The sequence below is a fragment of the Phoca vitulina genome, unplaced genomic scaffold, assembly GCF_004348235.1.
Source record: "Phoca vitulina isolate PV1807 unplaced genomic scaffold, GSC_HSeal_1.0 scaffold20, whole genome shotgun sequence".
In the NCBI taxonomy this organism is placed as follows: domain Eukaryota; kingdom Metazoa; phylum Chordata; class Mammalia; order Carnivora; family Phocidae; genus Phoca; species Phoca vitulina.
Window position 1 is genome coordinate 23,941,429 of NW_022589723.1, and position 22,750 is coordinate 23,964,178.

Here is a 22,750-nt window from a genome sequence, read left to right on the forward strand (position 1 = left end):
TCCATGTGGCTTTCTTGTTGTTGTTAAACCTTTTTGCCTTGTTGAAGGTTTCTGGTGTATCAGGGCCCTGACTGTCACCTGTGCTTAGCGCCTTGGCTTTGGGCCTCTGCTAAGAAGCGCTCCGGTGTAGGGTGTTGGATTGAACTGCTGGCAGCTGCTTTCGGTTCTTAGTGGGCTCGGCCACTCTCTCCGACCCCGTGGCTTCAGCTGTCAAGTACAAGTTGAACAGCTGTTCCCCACATAGACGGGACTATGAAAGACCCATTGACTTAAAGTTGTTATTTAACAGAGAGCTGAAATTACAGGAAGAATGATGTAACTTTAACCCTGCTCACCCTTCTGGCACAGTTTTACTAAAGCTATCAGTGTCATTTTTGCCACAGCCTGTTTCCCTTTCTCATCAGATGAGAATATCTGTCCTTACTGTGTGTTCCCACCTCCTCGCCTCCTCTGCCCAGTGAGCTGTAAAAGTATCCTTTGGTTTTTATTAATACTGGGTGGGAAGTCAGGCAGCAGAGGAGTTCAGCATTTATGAGGGGACATCACTAAAATGGAGAATCAGAGACTTAGACATTTTTCAAAAAATAATGGTCCGAAGTAAAATCTCACATTTCCTCCTCCATCTTTATTTGATGTTTAATAGGTGATACCCTTCCCCCCCCTTTAATCCAGCTCATTAATGAAAATCTATGGTCTGTTGAAGTGTGTAATGAAGGTATTAATAGGCTTCTTTTTCCCATTCGGCAGTCATAATCGAAGAAAAATTCTTTCTTTCATATATTCCTACTGAAACAGCACATCAAAGACTGATTTTATGCGAGTGCATCTCTCCCATCTCCTGTATCTAGTATTTCCATCCTGTCACCACACACGTACATATACTACACACCCTAAATTGGCAGAAATGTAAAGGGAGAAGGAAAAAGGAGAGCACAATGTGATAAATTATTCAGAGGTGAAGGAAAAATGAAAAAGATGGAGCAAACCATAGCTTCTATTATAATTAATGTGAAAGTTATTTGGTACCTTGTATTGCAGTGGCCTGTTATCTAGAGTAAAAAATTCTACCCCACTGTGTGCTCTCTACACTTGTCCTATTCTCTATGCCTGAGCATCAGTCAGACTGGCCCAGGCCTTTGAGGAGAGATAAACAGGTGAAGAGCCACATAAGCATCTTCTAAGGCAACCACCATTCTTGTTTAAATTCCACTTATTTTCCTTAGGAACTTTTCAGGCCAAGAACATGTGTTTCTGCCTAGAGCATGCTTATGAGGAACTTCTGAGATGGTGCTATTGTATCCGTCAGGATGCTGTACGCTGAAAGGAAGAGAGACTCTTGTCTTGACTGGCTTTAGTTGAATAATGAGGGGATTGCTGATCCTGTACGACAAGAAGCCCATAGCAGGGCAAGTTCCTGGACCCTAGTATGTCAGAGCTCCTGCTCTACTACTTTGCAGTTCTTGCTCAGGCTGGTGGCAAGTTCAGCAGTTCGAGGTACCATATGTGGACAAAACAGTGTTCAGTAGAAGAAAAAGGACCATCTTTTCCTTGTATTTTAAGAATCTTTTTCAGAAGCTTCTTCAACAGATTGGCTCTCATGAGTCCTTGGCCAGCATTGGGCCCCTACCACACACACCTGCTCACAAAAGAAATGGGACCACCATGTTTATCTTAGGCATCAGGATTTACCCCAAAAGCTAAGAATAGAGTTACTCTTTTCTGGTTCACACCAGGAAAGGATAGATACCCCACCCGCCTTCTGAACAAAATCAGGGCTCCAGCAGCAAGGTAGAAGAGATGACTATGTCTATTACAGTTGCCATTTGGGAAAGGACACAAGTATTTAAAAGCGTGTGTTTATTAAGGAAACTTCGAAAGCAGACAAGCAAAACCATGTTTTGCCTTTCTTACCTCCTCCTGGAATATAAATAAAGGTTTAATAATTGCAGTGCTCAGTAGCAATCGTGAGAACATTTACAATAGAAATAGGAAGAAAAGAGAAGGAAGAAAAGATTCCTTAGTTTTGGCTAGTTTAATCAATGAGATATTTATTTTTATGATCTGTCCGTGTGCCTGGTGTTAGGCATTTATCTGATTTCAGCAGGTGTTCAGTTTAGCTGAGAAAATAAAAGATAAGGACACATAAAAATACAGCCATCAGAATTCACCCTAAGCTACAGTGATCAGGATAAACTTCATGAAGAGAGCAGGACTTTAAAAGGAGGAGAAAGAGTCTGGGTCTAAAGGGAAGAGTGTAACAAAGATCCAGATGCAAGAAAGCACATGACTTCTTCATCCAGAGTCATGGGCATGACTGATTATGAACTCTTCACGTATGGAAGTGTGAAGCACTAAGATGGAAAGGTTGGCTGGAGCCAAATTATGGAAAGCAAAGCACTCAATGCTACATTAAGGATTATCCAACTTTTTCCAAGTACAAGGGATCTCATGAAAGTTTAAGGTGAGATTACAAGGGAAAGCAACTAACAAAATAAGGAAAATGCGTGATAAATGGTCCTAAGAATTTCTCTCAGCCATTCAATATGTTGGTATCTAGTCTCTAAAATTTATTAACCAATTAACTCTAAGTTCCACTCAGAGTGAGAGCAGGTCAGAAACACTAGGTGGATTTTGGATTTAGTGATCAAAAAAAGCCTGTCCACATTTTCTAGCCAAATAATTCAGTTCTCCTATTCTAATCACCTAGCTAGCTTGTTTTTTGGAAACGGTCATTAAATTTTAATAGCAGGTAAGTTTATTACAGTCCTTCTTGAATAAGAACTAGCTCTTTGGGGTGATCCCTAAAAGGCCCAGGTGTTTGTAGAAATTGTTAACTACAAAAACAGTTGAAAGCTTGTGCTTATCTAATAGAAGGAAAGGGTAAGCCCCTACCTCTAGTGTAGGTATTTCTACACTAGATATCAGGTGACAGGGAAGGAAGGCAGGAAATACCCTATTCTCTTCCATATTTGTGTAATAATGCTACAGTTGATGATTACAAGCTAGAGAGAGAGATGCCAACATCAGCTATAGGATTGACTTCTACTGAACTAACTCTATCCAGTCATCCCCTTTGTGACTAATAGCATGAATTTTTGAAAGGACTAACTGGGGTGCAAGGAGCTCTGTCCATGAACTATAATTTGACATTTCTATGAAGTTCAAACAGGTATCAGTGATTTAAGCATGTTAGTATTCTGTTTTAACCAAGTATGTCATAATGGGGCAGCCCAATCTATAATAAAAACAAAACAGGTTTGAGTGTATATGTATTTTTCCAGTTTAATGAATTACATTTTGGATATAGACGTTAGCATGGTTTCTTCATATCACTATCAAAAAATAATGAGTGTAGGTGATTTCTTACCTAAGTAACTCATTGCACATCTCATTCCTCAACACTAAACTAGTTGAAGAACCACAAAAATTGCCTGTTTTGCCAAGCAGATGCATGCTAACAATCCTGAGGTGTTTAAACATAAAACTTGTTATTACTATCCCATACAGATTAAATAATTTGATGATTAGGGTCCTGTTACAGGCTGATCACCCAAAGGGAAATGGGAAAAATGGAGCAAAATGTCTGAAAATATTATAAACATTAAAAGGAACTACTTTCAAAGTAATTTGGAGTCTTTTTCAAAACGAATTATGAGTAACCTCTTATTCACATAAAATTCCTAGTTCTACATCAGTGCTTGGAACACACTAATGCACTAAAATCAGTGGTAGAGTGTGGGCTGAACAGAAATGCTGTTTATGTGAATTCTTCATATAGTCAGTTACTGGGTTTCTCTGGTTGCTGAATTCTACTTGTTATATAAATTTAATTCACAAGCTTCTGTTTCAATGCGCAATTTTAGATTGTCCATAATTTATATAGTTGAATTAGGATTACCTTTGTATGTTTAGCAGGAAACCTTTAATTTTCCTCAAAATATTGTGATTTGCTTACAAGTAAAAAAAAATTGTTAGCTGATGAAGTATATTAATATGTTTTTTCTTAGAATATTAGTGTCTAAGTTTCTTCTATATAATCACGACAGTGTGCATATAATTGTGAAAACAATCAGGTTAAGAATCTATCCAACTTTTCAACTTGCAAAATATATATGATTGATGGGAATGCAATTACTAGGTTATTCAACTAAAGTGAACTATAATAGTTATGATTTATCATAAGTTTTCAGTGTTTCCTAAATATAGCAAATAATCTGCAACAACAGGCTTAGTGGAACATAGGTTAAAACTTCTTTTAGCAGTAAATGAGACAAATTAAGTAAACCTTCGAGTTCTCCAACTTCGGATTCCTAATATAATTCAGGTTGTCACTGAAGCTTTTATAAAGAACAATAATATGTATTTAATTGAATGGTTTTCGTTATTGTCTGTAAATAATTTATTTCCAAATGCACAGTCATGAAATAGGATTTTTGATCAATTGTTTTTTTTTTTTTTAAGCTATTTTGGCATGACCATTTAAACACTGCATTCTCCCCAACACATGGATGGATTAACATTTTCATTTTTTTTATAGTTTTTTTTCCTTTTTATTTTTTCTACTCTTAGCTTCTTTTTTCTCTTTATGTTATTATATTGCTACTTTTCTAAAGTTGAAGGGTAAACAACATTTAACAATTCTCATAATGATATTTTCCAAATTAAATAATGCATTTTGGTGTAAATTATACTGGGAAAGTGTTTAATAGATAATCGTAAATGTATTTGCAGTCATTTGAAATTGGTTCATTTGTGTATAATTTATAATAATAAGACACTTTAGAAAGCAATTTGGCTTTGTGAATTAAGGATCATAGATATATTTATACCTTTTAATTCAGAAATGCTATTTATCCCTGGGGTGCCTGGGTGGCTCAGTCAAGCATCTAACTCTTGATTTCAGCTCAGGTTTTTTTTGTTTTTGTTTTTAAGATTTTATTTATTTATTTGACAGAGAGAGACACAGCAGAGGGAACACAAGCAGGGGGAGTGGGAGAGGGAGAAGAAGGCCTCCTGCAGAGCAGGGAGCCCGATGCGGGGCTCGATTTCAGGACCCTGGGATCATGACCTGAGCTGAAGGCAGACGCCTAACGACTGCGCCACCCAGGCGCCCCTCAGCTCAGGTCTTGATCACAGGGTCATGAGTTCAAGGCCCATGTTGGGCTCCGGTTAAAAAAAAAAAAGAAAGAGAGAAATGCTATTTATCCTCAAGACGTGTTCCCAAAAAGAAAATAACAATACTTACCATTCACAGTATAGTAATATTTAGATACTATTCATGAGAGCTAACTGAAAGCAACCAAAACATCCAATAGTGAGGTAATAATGGTGGTTAAGTTAATTATGATCTAGAGAATCAGGTGAATATTAACATAATCATTAATAACATTATCATAAAGACTGTGTAAAGCCATGGGGGAGGAACAGAATTTTAAATTACATGTATTTTAAGTACATTTTCTCAAGATAATATGTGCTTATGGACAAAGTCTGAAGAATATGCAAACATAAAAGTAGTTTTTGTTTTTGTTTTGTTTTTTGAAGTGTAGTTGACATACAATGTTACATTAATTTCAGGTATACAGCATAGTGATTCAACAACTCTATATGTTGTGCTGTGCTCACTGCAAGTGTAGCTACCATCTGTCACCATACAACACTATTACAGTACCATTGACTAGATTCTCTATGCTGTACCTTTCATCCCATGAGTTACTCATTCCATAACTGGAAGCCTGTACCTTCCCACTCCTTCACCCACTTTTTCCTTCCCCCCACTCCCCCTCCCCTCTGCCAGCCACCAGTTCTCTGTATTCATGGGTCTGTTTCTGCTCTTTTTGTTACAAAGTAATAGAAATTATAATAACTAATACAAATTTTTAAAAAGTAGTTATTTTTTGAAGTATAGTTTTTTTTTTTAACTCCCTACACTGTTGTATTAATAATGAAAAAGTTTTTTTTTTAATGTGTTGGGCTTGTCAGTAGCCAATACTATGCTGAAGGCTGAACAAAAAATGCTTACATAAGTTTATATACACAGAACATCGTTACCCTTTCTTTCAGAACATTATCAAGATCATTGAGTGAACCAAGGTATGTATGTATGTGTGCTTTTGTGTTTTGTTTTAACAGGTACCAGTCAGTGGCCCAGAGCTGGAGGGCAAGCTCCTTCATCCCCAAGCTATGAAAACTCACTCCACTCCCTGGTAAGAGCCTCTTAGGAATATACAGGTCACTTTTATCTGATAGTGCGGAGTGCGTTTTTTCAGTAAATCTTGAGTAACAGTGAAAAAAACAGTAGGATAGCATTACACACGAATTCTTTGCTAACAAATGGCCTGATGTAGTTTAACAGTATAAGACACATTGGGTGTGCCTTTTGCCATCTGTTCTTTGGGACCTCAGGCTTCTGGTCTCAGGACAACTGGTGTTAAAATAGAGTTATGGGATTTTTGCTTCTTTGATAAATCTAGAGTTCAATTCTTCTGTACTTTTATGTTTACATATAAGAGGAAACAAATGAAAAGGCACAGAGACCAAGTAAAAGCAAGAAAATTAGTCGAGCAGTGGAAAATGATATATTTTACTCTTTCTCATGTGACTATTCTGTATATGGTTTATTACATTTCCATTAAAAGTTTAAAATGTAATATCAATTATATTTGTCCTGAAAAGTGTTATTTCCCATGTTTTCTTTTTTAAAAAAATGGATTGTGTTCATTGTAAAAGCAAAAATGTTATTTAACAAAACGAATAAGGCAGTAGAATAAAAAAGCCTGTCTGGGTATTGAGCGCGAAGAATTTGTGGTAGAATGTTAACTGCTGTTGCTTTTCAGTGCTTACCACAGAATTACAAAGTATTATAAAAACAAAATAAGGGTGACTTGATGGAATGCTAAGTCATTCAATAATTCCAGGTTGCAAACAGAAAAGTTCTTTTTCTGTGACTAACAGAACAATTGAAAGGAAAGTCTTCTTCTCTCATATTTTGCAAGCAAATATAAGCAATGTGTGCTGTTTAGATGCTAACCTTATAACTTCGCTGTTAAATCCCAGCCTTCTCATACCTTAATACAAGTAGATCTTGCAGGTCTCTGTGTTAACTTTACTAACATGTTATGCTGACATGCACATCAGCTATTTCCTCATCTCTTTTGGAGTTAATCTTAACCTGTGCTTTGCCTCCTGTTCTGTCTTGACTTTGCCAGAAAAATCGAGTTGAGCAGCAACTTCACGAGCATTTGCAAGATGCAATGTCCTTCTTAAAGGATGTCTGTGAGGTACTATTTCTTTTAGATGGTGCCTTTTTTGTGTTTCAATTAATTATACTTCCTATTATCCATTTAAAATCTTCAAGCCTGTACAGACTCCAGAGTCTTTTAAAATCAAACAATGACCATTTTCGTTTTCGTACAGTATGTAAAAATAGACTTTTGTTCATGTTATTGAGAATGATTCCTTTTAAAAGAGCTCTACTGGCATGTGCTTTTGATTTTTAAAATTCTAATATGTTTGTGTATGGGGCATGTGTGTATCCACAGACAATATCATTCCCTCAGTTTTGTGAAAGAGCATATTTGGATGTGTTCACCATTTCAGATAGGTGTGCTTTATTCACTTAAAACAAAATTACACCTTAAACTTGATGGATTTGAGGACCCTTCCCTAAATTGCTTGCATTTCAAAGATCAGTATTAAAGTCCAGGTTATCTTTTTTATCACCTGTAATTATCAGACACAGCAGAATAGCTTTCATCTTTTGTAGGAAGCTAAAAGAAATAGCCTCATGGTAGATTGGTAAATAGATTTTTATGAAGCAGTGATTTGTTTCTGAAGCTGTGTTAATTATGCATAGTCAACAAATGTCCTTTCTTTGATTCTTGATTGTAGTGCAGGTAGTTGCTTTTGAAGTTACTTGATAGTACCTTTTACTTGCTGTCTTCCATATATCCCAAAGTAGGAAACAGCAGTTTAATAATTTAACAGATACCAGCAGTAACCTCCATGTCTTTTTTCAATCCCTATAGCAATCTCGAATGGAGGATCGTTTAGACAGACTGGATGATGCTATCCATGTGCTGCGGAACCATGCTGTGGGACCGTCCACCAGTTTGCCTGCTGGTCACAGTGATATACACAGTTTATTGGGACCATCCCATAATGCATCAATTGGAAGCCTCAATTCAAACTATGGTGGATCAAGCCTTGTTACAAGCAGTCGATCTGCTTCAATGGTAAAATAGTGCTCATCTCTTTTGTAATATACCCTAAAGCCTATATTCCTAAATGTTTTTCATGAAATCTTTGGAAGAGAGGGTCCTTCTTTTTTAAAAACACTTGTTGGGCAGGGTCATTGGCTGAGCATTGGCCCTTAAAGTCCTGCTATGATCATGTGCAAAGAGCTAAAGCTTTCTACAAGATCATTTTAGCTTAAACTTAGATTTTTTTTTCCAGATGTGTGGCCAGAACAGTTTTGCCTTGAAATGGTAGGAAGTCTAAGCAAAAACAGTAAAGCAAGACTGAATTTCAAGGGGTCTGGTCTAGAAAGGCTGTTTATTATAATTCAGAACCAGCCTTCAAAAGCAGAAGGAATGTGAAATTATTTGTACCAGTCCAAATTTAAGCTTTATTACCAAATAAAGAAAAAATTGGGTAGTTTTAAGAATAGCTGTAATTTAAGTGACAATGAAAGGAAACAATGTTCAATTAATTTCTGAAGAGAATAAAGTAATTCAATCCATCTTTTTAAAAACATAATAATTCTTTAGAGAGAAAAAAGTAAAACTTCTCAGCAAATCAAAAATTCTGTTGTATGTCCTACGTTATTTTTTATCCAGATTGTCTTCTAAAGGAATGAAGCTCTTTTTGAACCTGCAATTTAACTGATGCCGTGTGTTTGAGTGTTTATAGCATTGTTTTTAGGCTTTATTGCATGCTATGGAATATTCTCCTATGAAACAGATTTCTAGCTGTAAACCATGTGATCGAGGGTAAAATTCACCTATCATCAAAATAATTAGGTGCCCCAAATGCTGAAGGCTTGTGTTCTGTAAAATAGGATTGGTTCCACATTTTCACATTCACATGTCAGACAGCCATTTATATTCATTTTGGAGCAGCTGAAGTAAACATCAAACACGGCTGCCTAGTTTCCTGAGTACGGTGTTTTCAGCAGCATAGGTGACAGTAGATGCCTGCATATCTTAACAACCAGTTTTGGGATTTTTTTCAATGTCAGAAAATCTGGAAATTCGGGCTCCTTCTAAATTTTGGTTGCTTTTGGTAAGCTAATAAAATGTGAAAACATTTAAAATTATGAAAGTCATAGAAATATAGGGTGGTGTTATCACTGTTAGTAATAATAAAATAATATCAGTATAATAAGATAGCATTTGTTGCAAATATAAATGTAGAATGTCAAATAATTATTGTTTTGTTGAAATAACTGCTTATCCTTATTTAGAAGAATGACTTGAAAATCAATATATTTGAATCCCAAGTTTGTCTGAACTGGCAACATTTGAAGTTATTCCTTCACCTCTTAAAATCGTCTTTTAATTCTTCCCTGTTAATAGCTCACTGCTCCTATACAATATTTGATATATCTCTGGCTCCTCCCAATTAAACGTAGAGTTTGTATAAAATGGAACTTCTGTCTTCAGGTGGTTGTTTTTATGAGCTTTGGGTATGAGTTGGAAAGAGACTTTTCAAAATCCAGCCCTACAAAGCCATGTAGAAATCTAGTGCATTTTAGAAAGACTTGTGGAGAGAAAAACTGTTTCATTACATACTGCCCTGAAGCTTTTAATTAAAAAAGTAGCTTCCGTTACATCCTCTAGGAATATGCTGCCTACTTCAGAGCATCAGCAAAAGGGCTGCCAGAAATATTCTTTTAAAAGGAAAAAAAAAAGCAGTCTAGAAAGAAGTCTTCTGCCCGGGGGGGGTGCGTCTGGCTCAGACTGAGCAGCAGCGTCCGTGCTACGGCAGCTGAGCCCGCGCTGTTGCTCCGTGTGTCTAGCGAGGTCCTCTCTCCAGGTCATGGAGGCCGTGGAGCTGGTGAAAACCTGCCGGACGTCATCTGCTGCACCCACCCCATCCAGTCAGTAGTGGAGGTGGGGCCACACGTTTCTGACAGGCTTACCCTCAAAATATAAAAGTTACTAACTGACCAAAAAAATCTGAAACTGTCAGGTGAGTCACTGTTCATCTCCCATCCTTCTGAAATGAACAGTTTAGCTGTGAGTCCTCAGTTCTCAATTTCAGCAAAAAGATCTAAGGATAGAATGAAATGAAGCTCATAGTCAGCCAGTGACTCTCCCAGCTAAGCCTTAGGCATCCTGTTGAGGAAGGTTCTTATCCTAGCGGCTCTTACGATGCCTGAGGACATCAGCAGTGCCAGGAGCCCCCTGCTTACACGCCCAGTACCCACCTATGTGAAATCAACTCTTTTCATATGATTGGAAGGTATGTGATTTGGGGGGACATAGCATTACAGCTATTGCCAGCCATCTTTAAGAATTAATCTCCTGCTTTTCTTATTTCCTCTTTCCCCTCTGTATTCTAACTGATGACGACTAAGAAATGACACAATTTTACATTCTAGAATCACTTTTCCTTTTTGGTCCTGTTTGACTTTCTGGTAGTTTTTATACTTTTCCTCTATATTAACGTAAATTAGTATTTATTTTAAAGATTTCTAAAAATGGGGCGCCTGGGTGGCTCAGTCGTTAAGCGTCTGCCTTCGGCTCAGGTCATGATTCCAGGTCCTGGGATCGAGCCCCGCATCGGGCTCCCTGCTCCGCGGGAAGCCTGCTTCTCCCTCTCCCACTCCCCCTGCTTGTGTTCCCTCTCTCGCTGTGTCTCTCTCTCTGTCAAATAAATAAATAAAATCTTTAAAAAAAATAAAATAAAAAAATAAAGATTTCTAAAAATGGAGGTTACATGGCCAAAATTATGAAGTAACCGCAGAAATAACAGTTTACCAACAATTCTGTATCACCATATAGAATTTGTAAGGTCGGGGTGCCTGGATGGCTCGGCCATTGAGCGTCTGCCTTCAGCTCGGCTCATGATCCCAGGGTCCTGGGATCAAGCCCTTTGTCGGGCTCCCTGCTCCGCGGGAAGCCTGCTTCTCCCTCTCCCACTCCCCCTGCTTGTGTTCCCTCTCTCGCTGTCTCTCTCTCTGTCAAATAAATAAATAAAATCTTAAAAAAAATATATATATATATATATATAAAGAATTTGTAAGGTCAACTTCTCTCTAAAACATGTAATTTTCATCATTCCATTTATTTTCTGCAGAGAATAGAGTTATTCTGATAAATACCATTACAGGAATTCCACAGAACTTTCAAATAAAATTTTTGTTCTCATGGGCATTTACTGTGGGTCACCATCCAAATTGCAGGTTTTAAATATGATATTGCTTTCTCTCCTAGTATTTAGAAAAGGGAGCCAGCATACTTCTGTAAAAGGCCAGGTAGTAAATATTTTCAGCTTTGCAGGCTATATGGTCTCTGTCACAACTACTTTAACATTGTAACATGAAAGCAGCCATAGACATTATGAAAACAAATGGGTGTGGCTGTGTTCCAATAAAACTTCATTTACAAAAAAAAGAGCTCCTTAATTTGTAAAACACCAGGACCAGAGTCCATAATCTCTCATGGTTCGTCACCTTTGGCCAACAGGCCACACCTTGCCGGTTTTTGAATTGGAACATAAATTAGCTTCCCAGTGCAGGTAATGAGGGTTAGCAAGTTTTTTTCTTTTTCTTGGAGCCTTATAACTGTTTGCTTATTTTTTTAATGATTAGTTTGGGAGTTTTGTTGAAGTAGTTGGAATACTTGATTGAGGTAAGCCAGAATACACTTAGAGTAGAAGAGTTGATGTCAAGATAAAAGTGGTACAGACAGCCCAGCTCTCAGCCTGCAGTGCTATCAAGATTACTTGTGGTATAAGGCTACATAGACAGGTTTAATCAAAATAGTGTCCCTTGGTCAGGGAAGTAACTTTGCTGCTGGTAAACTTTCTTTACATTGTTTTCGGTTGTAAGAAGATTATGTCAGTAAAAGTCATCCATAGCTGATAGTATTGACTTGTGGAAGATCCATTTTCTTGTCTTATAGATGAAATCATTGGTATTTTTTAATTATTCCAGAAAAAGATTTTTATATTTCACACCAAGGAGATAAGACTACCAACTGCCAAAATCATATATTAATAGGAGCCAAAATCAAAAGATTTAATTTCGACTGTTACTTTTAACTGAACTTGACCAGCCTCAAAGTTTAGAATTATATGAGGCTTCAACCACAGAAAGCTTTTAACATTATTTTAGCTATCTAATTAATACACACAAAAATTAAATCTTTAGAAAGATTACTATGTCAGAAAAAGAAATTTAAGAAATGGATAATTCCTGCTTCTTAAAATATAATTAGTATAGACAGCCTGGCATAGCCTTAATATTTGCTCTTATTTTTGAATGGTGTTAACATTTTCATTTACTTAATTTCATATTCCCTTTTAATATTTTTGATGATTTCTCCATATTTGCTGAATGCAAATATAAAACTTAAGACTTTTTTGTTGGGTACTCTTACTAGGATATGATTGGTATACTGTTTAAATTTTAAAGCACAAAATCAGGGTTTTTAGAACTATTAAAATGTCAGCAATGGACTTCAGTTTTGCTCCCACTTATTTAGTGTAAGAATAAACTCTTGGAATAAACTGCTGGCAAGAAAAAATACTGATATTAAGTAGAAAACCGAAAAGGACTAGAATTGTTAATTTTATTTGGGCATTATGAAGAGGTCTCAACAGTATAAAGTTATTGTATGTCATATCTGTTTATGGTTGTGTAATATCTAGAATACTGAGGCCCAATGAGATAGCTCAAGCACTTTTATCTTTAACAGAAAGTACTCCTTCCTCTAACAGTGATTTCAACTTCATACTAAGTTGTATTAGAAGCTTTTTGTATTAATGGAAACTTGATGCAAATATTAAAAAGTTCATTTATGATACAAAATTTTATCCATGAGGTCTTTTGATTTCTTTGTTATAAGTACTAAGGAAATTTAATCCAACCATTTCTTTTAATTTTTTTTTTAATTGTTTGGGGTTTTGTTGTTTAAGCTGTGGTTGGAGATGTCTAGTGTTCTTGTATGACAGAATAATGTTAAATTGTAGGATTTAAAGTTTCTTATATAATGATTTAAAAATATAAATTATATCTGTTTTCTAAATCCTAAAGCAGTTAGAGAATAGTTCTAAGAGACATAAAATAAAGTTATTAAAGACTAACAGGCAAATAAAGAAATATTTATTCAAAATGAGCACTTTTGTCACATAGCACATTTGCAGTTCTTTTAACCTTACATTTAGACAGTATTTAATTGTATTAGTATAGGCTTGTATGCCATAGAAATTGTGTGTCTAGGCTTCAAATGATTTGAAGGAGTTTATTTTTAACTGTATTTTTCTTTTTCTAACCAATTTTTTCCTGAATGGGCAATTTAATTTTTTTTTCATTAAAACTACATTATAATGGTTTTTAAGAGATTTATAAATTCAGAATTATTCCACATGGCAACTTTTTTAAGTTTGAAAACCATATAGGTTATATATTTATGACAATATCATTAAAAAGGAGCCATATTCTACCAAGTTTCTAGCTTAAAACCCCTCTTTAGGTAAAACAAAATACACACAGAACATAAAGATCCTTTAATCAGTCTGTAGATTAATACTGATTAATTTAAATCATTAGTATTCAGTGAACAGTACAAATGGAACAAATTATTAGAATAGAATTCAGAATCAGAGAGGAATTCATACTGAGTACTTTTCAGTCTGCTCCTTAATTCACAAGACCTCTTATTCATCAACTAATTAGATTTAGCATTTTTCTATTGTGGGTGCTAAAGCTATTGGCCAAATTAAATGAAAACAGGTCCCTTGTTGGGTGCTCCCACAAAAGTAAGGCCATACACAGATTGTGAAGATTCAGAATGCAGGATGATGTCATTTAATGAGATGGGCCTTTTATTCTGAAATAGAGCTCTTCATAATAATTGAAATTTAGAGCATAGCAGACCTAGGGGTTTGCCTTCCTCTGCTACTCCCCCAGTAGCAGCAGCCTGTCAGCTGTATGCTAACGAGAGGAACAATTAAACATAGGGTCCTATCTGGCTGGCCCAGTCTCTGAGCTCAGACAAAGAACTGTTTATACACCTGTTGTGTCTGTGGACAGAGCCATTTGAATGGGTAGCTGCAGATTAAAAGGAGGACATGGGAGCCGGTGTGAGCAAGGGTTAAATAGAACTTTAAGAACTGTGAAAGTCAAATTCTCCAGAAAATATATGAGGGCCATTTGCACGGGGAATCGAGTTACCAAAAAAAAAAGTTCCTGCTAACTTCATTAACATGAAGAACTCCAGACTTCAAGCTTTTTGCTAGTCTGAGTCTAGTCTAAACCTTTTTTAAAGGTTTAATTTTTTTTTCTTTTTGGGAGCCAAAAAAAATACTTAAGTTTGTAGTATTCCAAAGAGATGAAAATATTTGCTGGCGTTTATATCCCAAAACAAATTGATCAGCCGTCTGATTTTCCTTCAGGTAAAGGCAAAATCCCTAAGATTTACTTCAATAATGATCTTTTGTCTGCCAGGCCTTTCATCAGAAAGGAAATGATAGAACATTTTTATTAGTTGAGATTCAGAAAATCAGAATTGTTTTTACTAATAAAAAGAAGTAAGAATTCAGAAGCTGCACCATCACTTACTGCTTGGATGGAAATTCAGTCTGTGGCTGTTCGATGGTATTGTCTTACAGAGCTATAAAATGAGTTGTACACATATAGTATAGAGTAAATATACATATGTTTAAAAGTTTAAGTTTTAAAAGGCTATTTTCTTTTAACTACTTGGTATGATACCTCAAAATACTAGGTAAGAACAAAATTTAGCACATATTAGCAAAGATCACAGGAACTTTTAAGTTCACATTATAAACACAAGCACAGAAATCTTAGCTTTTACTTTGTCCTGCAATGATTTCTTCAGCCAGTCAAAACTGTTCTGGTGGTTTTTATCTTTAGAATAGGCTTAGGCTCCTAAAGCCCCAAAGGTTTTGCAGCTATATGTTATATTTATACTATATTTATTTTTATAAATGGGATTTTTGAACTGACCTCCTTAGATCATTAAGTAGTTCATAGCAAGCAAAGAAAGCAACTAATCCTCAGCAATGACTAATCCTCAAATAAATTTAAAAGTAGATAGGGAATACATTAAGTGGGTTTTTTAAAACTACATTAAAGGGGCGCCTGGATGGATCAGTCATTTAAGTGTCTGACTCTTGATTTTGGCTCAGGTCATGATCTCACGGTCGTCAGAGATGGAGCCCCACCTTGGCTCTGCACGGGGCATGGAGCCTGTTTAAGATTCTCTCTCTCTCTCCCTCTGTTCCCCTCTCCTGAGCCACCCCCCACCTCAGAAAAATTTAAAAAGAAAAACTACATTAAAGATAAGGGTGGAGAACAGACATTTCTTAAAAAGTATAGTGAAAGACCTGATGTGTTCTAATCAAGTCCAGTACCAAATGGCCTGTTGCCCGAAACTTTGCTTTGGTGCCTTTTGTTTAGCTCACAAGAAACCAAAGGATAAACTTGCATAGGGGTATTTATACCTCTTAGGGTAAAATCCATACAAAGTCATGAAAGATAAAAGCTATATTAATTACTCAAGAGGGATTTAAAGCAAAAGAGTTTGCTGGGATTGAAGGATTTGTTGAAAAACAGTGATTCTTATATATAACTCCAAGCAATAAACCTCTTTAATTAAAGGCTTAATCTTGTAGCTGATACATATGCTACTGTTCTAATAAAAAGCTTCATTTGTAACCAGTTTTTCCAAAAATATTGCTATAGCTAAAATACTTGGTGGTATTTGCATGCCTTACCTTCTAATTTTAGGCTAGTTGTGATTTATGTAAGTTTGATTAAAACAGAATAAAAATATATGTCATTTTTGTTGCCTGGCAATGCAGAACTTTTGTTTTAAGTTAATTTCATTTTGTATTGCTTTTGCTCCTCTTTTAAAATTTTTGAGGGAGGCAGAGGAAGAAGAAAAACCAACACACTATATATGTGTATGAGGAAAGGGTATACCAAAGTATAGATAAATATTATTATTACTTGGAGTGTAGCAATATTTTGTTAAATGCAAATTCATACATATGGAATATGTATATGGAATAGATTTTCAGATTGATTGATGTAGGATTATTAATAGATGCTATAATGTGTAGTGCTTTATGGCTTATAGAGTGCTTTATCTCTGTTAGCTCATTTGCTTCACACAACCTTCTGTGGGATATAAAATTTGAAAGTTGGAATTTTATTTTTTATATTTTGATTCAAAAGCAGTGGTACCATCAAGTCTTTTGAAATCCAAAAATCAGAAAAGTAACATCCCAAAAAAGTTGTTAAATTCAGATAAGTGATTTATGTCATTTTCTCTATTAAACCCATTAAAAGAATTTAAACAGTTATTGCCCCTGAACTGTCTTGACTTTTCTTTTCTTTTCTTTTCTTTTTTTTTTTTTAAACTTTAGGTTGGAACTCATCGAGAAGACTCTGTCAGTCTCAATGGCAATCATTCAGTCCTGTCTAGTACGGTCACTGCTTCAAGCACAGACTTGAACCACAAAACACAAGAAAATTATAGAGGTAACTGTATTGTTGGTTTTCAGCAGTAATGCATACAGAGATATCATTTGGAACACTGTCATCTTTCTTACAAGCAGATTGACATCTGTGAATCGAAAGTCATCTTAGGTGGGGCAATTCCAAACAGCAGTGCTACTGAATATAGAGGGTAGATATTTAGAATTCTAATTGCCCCATTTTGCTGGGCCAATTGTAGATACTTATTGATGGATAGAACCACATGCAAGGGGCGCCTGGGTGGCTCAGTCGTTAAGCATCTGCCTTCGGCTCAGGTCATGATCCCAGGGTCCTGGGATCGAGCCCCGCATTGGGCTCCCTGCTCAGCAGGAAGCCTGCCTCTCCCTCTCCCACTCCCCCGCTTGTGTTCCCTCTCTCACTGTGTCTCTCTCTGTCAAATAAATAAATAAAATCTTTAAAAAAAAAAAAAAAAAAAGAACCACATGCAAACTGTTCAGTATTTACTGGTCATCTTACCTGCTCCTGCTTCCGTCGTGTCTCTTTCCTAATCACTTCCCCTCGTGACTGAGCCCTCATGGTCCCTAGAGGCAGTGGGGAATTTTTCTGAGTATGTTGAGAGCTCCAAATGATAGTAGCTTTTATTTAGAAGATTTTAATTTAATTGGAGAGACAATTCTGATAAAAACAAACTGACAAATGTTATAATAGAGCTTATAAGTACAAGTATATAACCAATGTTAAGACCACCAAAGTAAAGTTTTCCCAGTTATATTTAACCATGCAACCCATTTTATTGTGTTTATCTGGGAAAATGTTAAAGCTTATTTTCTTTACCTTAGCAGCACCTTAGAAGTCAGTTTCTAAACTGCATCAAGTTTCTCATACTTATTCAGTTGTTAAATAGTGCCTTAAAGTAAGCATTAGAGTGACCATCAAGGTCAGACTTCTTTTATTTATTTTTTTTAAGATTTATTTATTTATTTGAGGGGGGTTGTCGAGGGAGGCAGGGAGAGAGAGAATCTCAAGCACACTCCCCGCTGAGCAGGGAGTCCAACGCTTAACCCACTGAGCCACCCAGGTGCCCTAGACTTCTTCTTTTAAATATAGTTGCTTTAAAAACCATTTTCTCCAAGGTTTGTGGATCTTTTCTTTCCAGCTCTAAATAGTATATTATCCTACATCTTCAGATTTCCACCATAATCCTGTAACAAATAAAAACATTCACCATCTAGAAGGCTTTTTACTGTCTTAGTTCTAGTTCTGGACATTTATGTTTCTTTGCCTCTTTGTTAGGTGGCTTGCAAAGTCAGTCTGGAACTGTTGTTCCAGCAGAAATCAAGACTGAAAACAAAGAAAAAGATGAAAACCTTCATGAACCTCCTTCATCAGATGACATGAAATCAGATGATGAATCCTCCCAAAAAGATATCAAGGTTTCATCTAGAGGCAGAACAAGGTATTTGTTAGCATTCAGGTATTACATTTCACTCACTTGCCATGGGTGGAAAATACTTGGAAAATTGAAAGGTATCATGCATTTATAAGTGTCAGCTATGTTCTAGTACTGTGTTGGGACTTCATGTGTTACCTCATTTAGTGCTCATAGCAACCGTAAAAAGGGAGGCATATGATGCTGACTCCAAAATTATGTATTCCATTATACCACAATATTTTAGGGGCTACATATAAAGAAGAATTATATCTCTCCCTTCAGTTAGAGCACAAAATAAAACAAGTTAAATTGTGCATTTGGAGACATTTAGATACATTCTACCAATAAATATTTGAATATATTTTTTAATACTATGTTTATGGTAAAACTCTATTGTATGACTTAAACCAGAGGTTAGCAAACTGTGGCCTATGGGCCACATATGGCCCATGGCCTATTTTTATAAATAAAGTTTTATTGGAACACTTCCATATCTCATTCATTTGCATATGGTCTATGGCTGCTTTCCCAATGCCAAGGCAGATTTGGGTAGTTACAGCAGAGACCAGATGGCCCACAAAGCTGATAATATTTATTATCGGGCCCTTTACAGAGGAAGTTTGCCAACTCCTGATTTAAACAAAAATTTGAGAGGTATGGAAAAGGAAATACTCCAGGTGGACTGATGTTGTTGGGGAAGGTTTTCTAGAAATCAGACTTGACCTTGCTTTTCAATATGGATATTGACACACAGTACATTAGTTTCAAATGATTTCCAGATTCTTCCCTCAGACTTTTCTTCTAGTTCTATATTAAATTTAGATGGTTTGGTATATTTTTGGCATATCCTGTTTTTTGGCATCAATAATATGTATATATCACATATAGATATTTAAAACATTGTTCTTTATATTAAATTAGGGTACAAAGGAGACCACGATGAGTATGGTAGATATAACTAAAAAAATTAAATTGAAAATTCATTTAAAAATTAAATCTTAAGGTTCTAATACTGTCAGAGTGAGAGAGAGCATGAGCTGAGGGCGGGGGAGGGAGAAAGGGAGGGAAAAGCAGACTCCCGACTGAGCAGGGAGCCTAGGACCCTGGGATCATGACCTGAGCTGAAGACAGATGCTTAACTGACTGAGCCACCCAGGTGCCCCTTAATACTGTCATTCTAATATGCCTTGTACTCAGTTGTGCAGGGGCATGAAGAAGTAAAAACTGGGTCACGGAATCCAGAGACTACTCCTTTGAGGCATGTTTTAATAGTTTAATTATTCAAATAGAATTTTAAGATAAATAATTTGCATCTTTCCTTCTTACTCATTTTTTCATCTTAAAGGTCAAAGTTCAGCAAACTTTCCACGTATAGGGTAGACAGTAGCTATTTTATGTTTTGTGGGCCATTGGGTCTCTATCGCAACTACTCAACTCTGCCATTATAATAAAAGCAGCCAAAGACAGTACATAAACAAGTGAGCATGGCTCTTTGAATAAAATTTTATGTACAAAAACAGGGAGCCAGCTCATGGGCCATAGTTTACTGAACCCTATTATAGGTTATCAGAAATTGAGAAGACAGTAAGTATAATAGTTTACTGATAACAGCAATGCTTAGTAATTAATGATAGTTAATAGGTTAATAACATGGTCTTTGGATAAATAAAGTTAACCTGGGATTGAATTATGGCTCCATCACATACTTGCCAAGTGACCCTGGACAAGTTATTGAAACTCTCTGAACTTTAGGTTTGTTTTTTGTTTTTTTTTTTTCTCTAAAAAGACTTTCTATTATAGGATTCTTATGGAAATAAACTGAAAATGATGCATATAAAGCCCTTTGCACACTCTTTTGCATGCAGTAAATACCCCGTAAGGTACTATAGTTACTGTTATGATGATGGTAATTTTAGGTATGTGGTGTAGCCTTACTTCCATGGAACACTTACCTGGGTCCTTGTCATTACACTGCCACTAATTAGCTGTGTGATCCTAGGATAGTCACTGACTTCTCTGGATCTGGCAGTAGTTCTCAGCCCTAATGCACAAAATCCTGAAACATTTTAGAAATACAGGTTGTCTTGGCCCCAACCCAAGCTCACTAAATCAGCATCTCCGGTAGTGGGACCTTTGAAACCTGTATTTTTCAACTGTCCCTGAAGATTCTGATGGGTGGCCACATTTGGAAACCTTTGGGCTAGATGATCTGTAAAGTTTCCTTTGAAGTAGAAGAGCTAGTGATTCTATTATAAAAGAATATTTTTATGTAATTCTTGACAATTAGCTAGTAAAAATCTATTGTGTACTTAATCTTTATTACAGTACTCAAGTTTATTGGAGCAGAGAAAACATCTATTTGTACATATTATTTCAGGGTTCTGAGAGACTCTGCTCAGTCATTTATTTCTGAAATATAAATAGAATTTTCTAAAAGTTATTCCAAATCATCTCCCTCAAATGTTTTTTTTTTCTGATTACTTAATCTGTTTTCATTACAGAAATTTAGAAAATATGGAAAAGAACACAAAAATCAAAAGAAACTGAACTATCAAGAATTAACTACTGTTTACTTTTTAAGGAATAGATATCCCATAAATATAGTTTAAATTGGAATTAAACTAGATATAAGTTTTATAATATCAACTTTTTTCATATAACAGTGTATTTTTAATATTTTCATCTGTCCCTAAATTTTCTCAAATGTTTTTTCCTTTGTTTTTAGCCAGCTTTATTGAGGTTTAATTCACATGGAATAAAATACACTAATTTTAAGTGTACAGTTTTTGTCCTTGGACAAATGTATATGGTTTTATAACCACCACAATATTAATAATATAGAATGTTTCTACCACCCCAAAAAGTTTCCTTATGCCCCTTGGTAATCAGTACCCTTCTTCCATCCCCTGGCAGCCATTCATCTGCTTTTCCATTACTAGAGCTTTGTCTTTTCTAGAGGTTCATGTAAATCATATAGTATGTAGTCTTGTGTCTGACATCTTTTACTTATTAGTATAATCTGCAGCTTAATTTTTAGAGACTACATAGTAGACAATTGTCTGGATGTACTGTGATTTATTTAACCTGTGTCCTATTATTGGACTCCCAATTAGTTGCTAAAGTAAATAATTCTGTGATCTTTTTTATGTAAATTCCTATGTACATCTCCAATTATATCCTTAGGATGAATTTCTAAAGTTGAAATTGCTGATCAAGACATAGTGAACATTTTAAGGCTTTGGGTTCATTTTGCCAATTTGTCCTTCAAAAAAATTGTTCCAGTTGATTCATGGTTTTTTTTAAGATTTTATTTATTAGAGACTGCAAGCATGCACACAAGAGAGAGAGAACGAGAGAGAGCAGAGGGAGAGGGAGAAGCAGACTCCCCACTGAGCAGGAAGCCCAAGACCATGACCTGAGCCAAGGGCAGACGCCCAACAGACTGAGCCACCCAGGCACCCCATGACTCATGTTTTAGAATCATCACCACTGATGATATTTCTCTCTGAAACAAAAAGCAGTCATTTTCTGAGATATTTCTCTCATTCTGTGTCTTAAGCTTTTCTTCCTCCTTCTTACCAAGTGAGGAAAAAAAAAAACAACATTTGCGGGAGATGATTTGTAACGTGTTTAGAAGCACAGGTTAGGCAAATTATAATACATTAGTGTACTAGGACAGTGCTTCTCAAACCTTAATGTACATATGAACCAGCCAGGGATCTTGTTAAAATGTAGCTTCCAATTCAATAGGCTTGCAGTAGAACTTGAGTCTGTGTTTTTAACAAACTCCCAGTAATGCTGATGCTGCTGATCACATTCTGAGTAGGAACGCACTAGAATATTATGTAGTCATTCAAATTATGTTTACAAAGAGTTACACTATTATGGAGAAGTGTTTATGCTGAATGTGCAATGGAAAATGCATTTAAAAATGTATGTGGTCGGGTGCCTGGGTGACTCGGTTGAGCGTCTGAATCTTAATTTCAACTCAGGTCGTGATCTCAGGGTTGTGAGATCAAGCCCTGCATCATCAGGCTCCACGTTCAGTGTGGAGTATGTTTGGGATTCTCTCTCTGCCCCTCTCTCCACTTATACATGTGTTTGTTCTCCAAATAAATAAATAAATAAATAAATAAACATTTTTTGAAAAATGTATGTGATATAATCTCAACTACATATATATATATGTACATTAAAGAAAGACTGGAAAGATATATATAATCATGTTAAGTGTAACTATTACTACTAATTGGTAAAATTTATAGGTAATTTTCATTTCCACCTTTATAATTTTATACAATGAGCAGGTAAGTCCTAAGTCCCTGATTTTATAGGGACTTAATAGACATTGTCGTTACTTTGTTTTCTAGCAGTACTAATGAAGATGAGGATTTGAACCCAGAACAGAAGATAGAAAGGGAGAAAGAAAGGCGGATGGCTAACAATGCTAGAGAACGTTTACGTGTGCGGGATATTAACGAGGCATTCAAAGAGCTTGGTCGAATGTGTCAGCTCCATTTAAAGAGTGAAAAACCCCAAACAAAACTCCTTATTCTTCATCAGGCCGTGGCAGTCATCCTTAGTCTAGAACAGCAAGTCAGAGGTAAGTAGGTTCAGCAAAGATA

General features: G+C 35.9%; 1 protein-coding gene across 8 annotated transcripts in view; it reads left to right on the forward strand.

Annotated features, from left to right (window-relative positions):
• TCF12 (transcription factor 12) overlaps positions 1-22,750 on the forward strand; it is a 372,079-nt gene that overhangs the window by 336,659 nt on the left and 12,670 nt on the right. For 6 of the 8 annotated variants that reach the window (XM_032417040.1, XM_032417041.1, XM_032417043.1 and 3 more), the window contains 6 exons: positions 6,133-6,206; positions 7,209-7,280; positions 8,028-8,234; positions 16,621-16,735; positions 17,987-18,149; positions 22,496-22,728. In XM_032417040.1, the coding sequence (XP_032272931.1) occupies positions 6,133-6,206; positions 7,209-7,280; positions 8,028-8,234; positions 16,621-16,735; positions 17,987-18,149; positions 22,496-22,728 (864 nt within the window). The remainder of the gene's footprint in view (positions 1-6,132; positions 6,207-7,208; positions 7,281-8,027; positions 8,235-16,620; positions 16,736-17,986; positions 18,150-22,495; positions 22,729-22,750) is intronic. The other 2 variants (XM_032417042.1, XM_032417045.1) reach the window with 1 other exon arrangement.